The sequence below is a fragment of the Selaginella moellendorffii genome, unplaced genomic scaffold, assembly GCF_000143415.4.
Source record: "Selaginella moellendorffii unplaced genomic scaffold, v1.0 SELMOscaffold_83, whole genome shotgun sequence".
NCBI lineage: Eukaryota > Viridiplantae > Streptophyta > Lycopodiopsida > Selaginellales > Selaginellaceae > Selaginella > Selaginella moellendorffii.
This window is the reverse complement of record NW_003314344.1, coordinates 212,232-220,377: the sequence shown is the minus strand read 5'-3', so window position 1 is coordinate 220,377 and position 8,146 is coordinate 212,232. Positions and strand designations below refer to the sequence as shown.

Genomic DNA, 8,146 nt, shown 5'->3' with positions numbered 1-8,146 from the left:
ACCACAAAATAAACAAGAGATTCATATCTCTCAACTTCTTCAATATACAACTCAACACTTGAGACAAGAAAATTAATTAAAAAATCCACTCTCAAGAGAATACATAAAATCCTTAACAATAACAAAAATGCTCCCAACAATACTCACAAGTGAGAATACACACACAATCTAAAATTTAAATTTTTAAATAAAGGAATACTCAATACCAAAATTGAACAAAAACTCCATCAATGAAATAAAAGTATGATTCTAAGCTTCACACACACACTTAACATTTAGATTAGTATGTGGAGGACATAAAGCACTACACTCAACATTGAATTATCATAAAAATTACAAATAATCAGTATACTAGAAGAAGAAAACATTGTATATGAGGAAACATTAGGATAATAAAAAGGTGATTTAAGCTAAAAAACAAAAAAAAAGTTAGGAAAGAGCAAAATGTAAAGAGAAAAAACCAAATGGCAAATTAAAGAATTGACATTTATTTTGTTGTAATGCACTTATCTATCTCCCCTTCAACCAACTAAAAAAGGGGTAATTGTTTGATAAAAGAGCCTTTAATGGTTATTTATCCTCAAGGTTCCAAGGATCTATGATGATAGTATATCTAAAATTTCATTCTATGATCACTCGCAAAATCTCCAACTCATTTCTAAACAAAAACGAGTTTCTATAATAATCAAACTCATCATCACAATCTGGAATCCACTAGAGATCATATACATTGTCTTCCTATAATTTGATCCTCAAACATTCTCTAAAAAAGAAAATAAAAAAAATAAAAGCATAATTTTAAACACTAAAGCAAAGCATTACAAAAATAAAATTCCCTCTAGGGACAAATTGCAATGCCCCTTATCTCCACCAATATGAGTGCTTGAATATGGGAATAAGTGTTTAGACTTTTGCTTATATATAAAAATGGATGGATTAAATTCTATTCCAAATGGACAGTTCATATGCTATAGTACTGTAATTAATGTACTACCTAAGTTGGGTAATACATGTGTGTGTGTGTGTGTGTGTGTCTATATATATATATATATATATATATATATATAAAATACAGAATATTAACTTTGATAATCATTTATAATTTTTATCATATTACCTAAATTTCTATCTTTTTCTAGATACTTGGACAAGCTTATATTTAAAAGAGCAAAGATGACATATTCAATCTGGATTTTTTTTTCTTGGATGCCTTAGATTAAATTAAGACACATGCCAGACAGAAAAAGGAAAATCAAGTAAAGTGGCTTCACAGTTTTTGTTTTCAAGACACTGCACTCACTCCTTTGCTTGAAATTTATATTTTCTTATCATATGAACTAAATTTCTATCTTTTTTAGATATAGTGAGTGGACTTAGATAAAAAAAGCTTCTATATTTAAAAGAGAAAGTATTCAATCTAGATTTTTTTCCTTGGATAGTGTGAATTAAAACATGAGCCAAAAAAACAAAAAAAAAAACAATTAAGGTGGTTTTATGGTTTTAGGTTTAATTTGTTTTCAAAATATTGCACTCACTTGCTCAGAGGAGTACTAAAAATTACACCACATCACAATTGGAGCATATAGTTGATTCTATTTCTTTGTCAGTTAAAGTGGAACAACAAGAAATGTTGTTTTGATCCACAAAGGAGTTCTATTTGCATCCATAAGCAAAGTGAAGTATAAGTTGAGGCACTTGTTAAATACTAATGACCACTGAGAAATATGTTAGGATTTTGTCAAAAGCAATATAAAAATCTTTCAGCAATCTTCACCTCGGTTATGGCAACCTAGCACCCATTGTGAGCTTGCCTTTCCTCCCATTTACCCTCTACCCTTGCATCTTTTTCTCTACAATACGCTAAAATGCCTTAAAATGGTAAGAGGTACAAAAGCAAATACTTGTTCATGTTTAAAGTGTAAATTATACTAACAAATTAATTAAAAAAAATTTAGAGGCTGATCAGAAGCTTTGTGTTTCCAAGATTTAGAGCAATTGCCCCTGCAAAAAAAACATAAGAAACTTTTATCCAATTGCTATAAAATTCTTTGGGTTAAAATTTGTGTCATGACACAATATATTCAAGTAACATGAAATTATTCATAGATAAAAAAAGTCCATTAGCAAGAGTAATATATCTACAAGAAATAAGAGTATACGTTGGAAACATAAAAGGAGCTCAAGGGCCTAAGGATTTTGACAAAGCTCTTGGCCATTGTTACCAAAATTTGTGAAAAACTTGCTCTTCATACGCAACTTTTCAATGCAAGAATTGCTAGATCTTGAGTATATTAACATGCAACATCCACACTTGTTTAGAAAATCAACATATAGCTTTACTCAACATGCAAAGTTGGATTTTGTATTGACACTACATTGCAAAAGGAAGAAGAAAATAAGTTAAGCTCAAGTAGAAGAGGAAAATTAGGTTCCATAAAACAAAGGCAGAAGAACTTTCTATTTCTGAAGTGTAACTAATCTTCTCTTTCTACTTTTTTACTCATGTAGTGTTTTAGTAAATACAAGAAAATAGTGAGATGGTATGAAGGAGTTCCAATCATAAAGGCCACAAGCACATCTCTTATAAAAGATCAATCCAGCAATTGTTGTTCTCAAGTTTGCATGTTGCCAATGATAAACTACCAATGAGAAGAGCAATGAGTCCATCAATCACTATAGCCACTATAGCCAACTCTCTTTTCAAAGGAAAAAACCATGATCATAACTCAAAGATAAGTGTCTTTTCCAATGATTTTGTGTAGATGGATATTTTCCCAAATTTAGTATGCTCTACTTATTTTAAACAAGCACCTAGTTACTTCTGCAATTTTAGGGTTCTAGAGAATAGACATTGCCTTTTTCAGTTGACCATGAATAATACTTTGTACTAGTATTTGACTGAAATGTTTTGCAATATTACATAATATAATGCTTGAATATAATCTAATAGTCTATCAGGGCCGGTGCTTTTTTGTCGGTGTGGGCCATGCTTCAAACGAGTAGGAGAGAGAACACTATCACTATGCCAAGTGAAAAGAAAATCCTATTGAAATTAGTTCCAAAGTATATATTTTATTTACAGTGTTTCACAGTCTCAATGCACTGTAGATGTTTTTTTTAGAAACACTAGTTCTACTATTATAAGAACTTGAGCAAACAAATGTGTACTATTACTATTATCTTTCCTGATATTAGATTGTCAATAAAAGCACAGTGTGAAAAATGGATAATATTTATCAAGCATAGAGTATCTATACAAATCTGGTGGGATATGTTTCCAAGTAAAAATTTCTTTTGTGCTTTTCTATTCTAACTCAATATTAATAGAAGTTTAATTAATTATAACATGGTTATTCTAGCTAATACATGTGAAAGAGGTTTCTCACTTCACAACAGTTTAAAAATAGCTCATTGATGATGGTAAAGCTTAATGGCTTAGATCCTAAAATAATAGATTGAAAGAATGCTTTCACAGTTTAGAGAGCAGAAGCTTGACTACTCTTTTGGGAGTACTCCCTTTACTTATCCCTAACTATAGGTTTAACCTAATGGGATTAAATTGAACTGCTAGATATTAATTTCAATTATAATTCCTTTAACTTAACCAACAGAGTTGAGCTTGGAGAAGATATTTAGCCCAATAAGCTAAATTTGACTGTTAGATATCAATTTCAACATGTGATATATTTCCTTTATCCAACTAACAAAGTCAAACTTAAAACTCTTCTAATACTATATTTAAGATCTTTAATCTCAATATTTAATATAATTCCTCTAGCCAGCCAACAAATTTCATTTAAGACCCTTTTAATATCAAATTTAAGCTTTCTAGTTTAGACTTTTTAGGAAGTCACCTTCCAATACTATTCATAATTTAAAATGATTAACTCTATGAACTATTTAAAAAAGAAGATGCATTTTTGTTCATGGACCCCTTCTATTTGTTAATTTTAATGGACCTTCTCCCAGACCATTCCTTTTAGTTGTTTACATATAATTATAATATTTCTTTATAACTACATTAAATGAGGAATTATTTTTATAAGATATAGATTAATATAATTTACAAGTCTAATATATTTTTTAAAAATCCTTCCTCCCTTTGATAAGATTAGAATGGGAAACAATTGATAACTCTAAAGACAATTATAATATTTATATATTATATATAATATAAATATATAATTGTCTATATATATATTAATAATTTTTTATTTTTAATCGTAGAGATTAAACTGATAGTAATAAAGCTTTTGTTAAAAGAGCCAGTGGTTCTTATGACATAAGACTAAGGAAATCACCTCGGAAGTGAAATGGTAAATGGGAGAATGATACAAAATGGAACTAATCTCACCCAATGCCACAACGTTGCCTGCCTGGTAGCAACTTCAACCTCCGTGGACAATATTCTTACCTGTCATATAAAATCCCACCTTCTTTCACCAAAACCTGACCCGCACCTACATGAATGGATTCTGGAAGAAAAATTCAAGACTCTCTGGCTGCAACAAAGTGCCTAAGCTCCACAGGATCAGTCCCACCAGGACCTGCTGCAGCAGTGGAATGGACCCAGGAATTCCATGGCTGCAGCTGGAGGAGATGATTCAAATGAAAGACACCAAAATTGAGAAACGAGATCCAACATTGATAGTGAAGAGCAACAGCCTTTTGTCCTCCATCCCTGCAATGTAGCAAGACCTAATACGGAAACAGTAGCGTCGAGACGACTTTATTAGATGGTAGTGTTGTCAAACTACAAGAGGAGATAAATGGCGAACCTCGGACAGCATGTCCAGAACGCCTGCTGAATCAGCCTGCCTGATGACAATCCTTCTGGACAACGGATTCTGGGAATTCATGATCTTCGACCGCTCCGACTGCTCTATGTAATGGTCGGAAGAGTATATATAAACAATATTTGATAGATCATAGCATCCTGCCAAAGGAAAAAAATAAACAGAAATGAGCTAAGAAAACAAAATAAAATACCTGCTGACTGTGTTGGATAGTCGACTTCTTCATGCATCCCAACAAAATTATCATACCTCAACTTTGATGCTCGTTTAGAACGGGTGAGTCTGGATGGTCCACTCGAGGGTGCTGGAGATGAAGGTATGTTGTCACGCAACCGCTTGCGTGACAGGACCTCCTGTTGTAAATCTGCAGGCGCAGGCCCGAACTCGTCCAAATCAATGTTATCACACAACTGCTGAACCTCCTGTTGTAAATCTGTAGGCACAGGCCCGAACTCGTCCAAGTCAGCGGTTGTCAAATGCTCCAGACGAGCTACCCCTGTCAAGTCCGAGAGACATGTCCAAAAGATCGTGGCAGCATCTGACTGTGGTTGTTCTTTAGCATCATCAGACGACCTTGTGTGGGTGATAATGAGGAAGTTGTCAAGAACGTGCACAGAATCCAAACCAGAATTCCCACTGGCGAGCAGAGAAAACCTGGGGCCTAGACGCAAAACCAGTGCCTGTAGAGCAGCTCCAGTAACGTGGTCCATTGTCCTGTACGGCGTAACCCGACCTTCATCTGGATAAGGTAGAACTAGCGACTCCAGCTCCCTATGAATATCCCAAACACACGGAACAATATCTCGCAGCCTGCAAAATCATCTTAGTCACCGAAATTGCATAAAGAGAAAAGCTTTTTACCTGAACACATGAGGTGATCCTTCTTCTAATAAGGGTGACTTCAGAAGAAAGATCATAAAGGCTATGAATTGTAAGTCGCTCAATTCCCGTCCACGAAATCTTCGCTCTGTAGCAGATGGGAAACAAGGAGTAAAATAGTCGTTACTGCCGCTCTGCATTGCGAGAGCAAGCAAGGGAGGAAAGTGTGCTCGACAGCGCCACTGATCAGGTTCAAGTGAAGCATTGGAATCCACAAGCTGCAACGATATTAGCCCTTTCTGCTCTAAAGCGCCCCAAGAGTTGTCCTCAAATTGGATCACACGTATGTCGTTGCTGTCTACAACCGGGTCCGACCTGTAGATGACGGTACCCAGCAGAGAATGCCGCAGAGCAGTTAGCAGTATAGCAAAACCAGTACCGTGTTCATACTTGTCGATACTCCATGAAGTGAGAGAGATTGTATTTTTCAGAGTTGCCATGAGAATATCAGTGGTGAACTCCTGAGCGGTCTGTAAGAGTGTTGCTGCGCAGATGCGTTCCGATGGGTCGCTGGTAAGCATTCCCCTTATCATGTATCCCAAGTGTCGGGGCATCCCTCCAATAAGTGAAATGCAGAGTTTGAGTATGTTGCTCGGGCAGAATTTCTCGCTGCGGCCAAGTGTAACAGAAAGCCTGTTAAAGAAGTTTGTAACAACCGTAACAGCATCCTCGGCCTTCAGAGCGGACACAGGAATCGGAATATGTGGAGTTTTTCCCAGCCTGAAGGACGCAGCCTTATCTGATGCAGTGACCACAAGTAAAACGTTTGTCTCCCTTGAAGCTTGGAAGGAGTAAACATAAGACGATAATACCTCCTGCAGCCAGGAGGCATTCCCAAGATGCTCGGCACAATTAATTTCGTCGAGGAATAGTGATACGAGAATCGGCCTCTGGTGGGATGGGGATGTCTCCACGGCTTTACGGAAGAAAATAAGCACGTCATTCAGAGTAATCCTCGTGGCGATGTGTGCAATAGACTGTAGCATACTTTCATACGACAGAGTGGGCACAGGCTTGGAAACAGCCGCAAAGAGAAGCCTGAACCTCCATGCATCAGAAAAACAATCAGAAAACAAGAAACTACATTTCCATACCTTAATGCCAGAATCTGCTCAAAAGATTTCGAGGAAGCTAGCTTCCTCTCAACGGGATAGAGTAGACCCCCTTGATGGTCGTGGATATTGTGATACAAACACAAGTTATAACCCAAAGAGTCCTGCACCATCTGAATGAAATCACGATTCACCAGCAGCTTCCGCGACTTGAGAAACTCAATGGCATCTCCCGACGTCCAAAACTTCCTGAAAACAGCAGGAAAGTCCCTGCCAATGGTAGACTTGCCTGCCCCAGGATACGCAATCAATGCGTTGAAGTGAGGATCCCTGAGACCCGCATCCACGGAGGCACTGCACTTATTGGCCCGTGTGAAGTTTCGGAACGCCAAAACAGCTCCATACACCAGCGAACAGAGTGTCTCATGCCTGCCGACAATTGGAAAGCAGAGCCCCGGATCAGCTCTCGGTATCTGCAGATCACCTAGGCCGTCCATGGGAAGCCTGTCATCTTCTCTCAGGGCGTTCCTCTCCAGAGTGACATCTCGGGCTTCCCGTAAACGGTCAGCATAGATGCGGCAGAGCTCTGCAACGACATGCTCTGGCCCTGGTTAAAACGAAACCGCAAGTTTATCAGGACAAAGAAAACACAATATTTAGCACATACCTTGAATGGCGTAGACATAGCTGCCGGCGTGCAACCTTTCCTCTATGAGGGGAAAACCCTCAGCATCGAGTAGATCTCCAACACCATACAGCTTCTCAAGACGCGATAGGACACTTTCTTTACAGCTATCAACCCTGAAAGCCTTGGAACTCCCTCCTGGCACAGCTACATTCACATACCCTTCCATACGGAGTCCAAACCCTACCCAAGAACTCTAAACCCCAAAACAGTACTACACGGACGGTCAGGATCGGGCCTAATCGACGGCCTAAAAGTTTTCAGGGTTTAGGTACATCTCCATTATGAACTATATGCTCCATCTCATGCTACTATGACTATTTTTGGAGGATGACTCTTGCTTATAACAATGTATTGATATGTGGAAAAATCATAATTTATAAACCATGTAAAATATAAGTGATATTTGGAGAAACTCTAGGAATAAACAAACTTTATGGAAGAAACAAGCCTGAAGTTTCTAGTAAACATGAGAATCTAGCCTGGGTATCGGGATAGCCGTTGACTCTTTTGACATACCAGTCCAAAATATGTTTGATCCATGTTCAGTTTTGCTGGATCACCAATATCGCGCAATGGACAGCATCAAGTCCAAGCTTTGCACCGGGACAAACTCTCCTTCCTGTTCCAAACCGAAAGACATCAATTTCTGGTAAGTCGATGAAACATTGTGGCCGAAACTCTATAGAGGATCTCTCATAGAGACCAATCGAGACCAATCAGGATGTGTGAGG

At 37.4% G+C, this 8,146-nt stretch overlaps 1 protein-coding gene across 1 annotated transcript; it reads right to left on the bottom strand.

The window, feature by feature from the left end:
• Positions 1 to 4,704: 4,704 nt before the first annotated feature.
• Positions 4,705 to 7,598, bottom strand: LOC9663175. Its single transcript, XM_024661589.1, has 5 exons — positions 7,395 to 7,598; positions 6,770 to 7,334; positions 5,658 to 6,713; positions 4,990 to 5,606; positions 4,705 to 4,936 (listed from the first exon to the last, which is right to left on the bottom strand). The coding sequence occupies exons 1-5, from the start codon at positions 7,579 to 7,581 to the stop codon at positions 4,749 to 4,751; spliced, it is 2,613 nt and encodes an 870-aa protein (XP_024517357.1). The 5' UTR covers positions 7,582 to 7,598; the 3' UTR covers positions 4,705 to 4,748.
• Between the last annotated feature and the right edge of the window lie 548 nt (positions 7,599 to 8,146).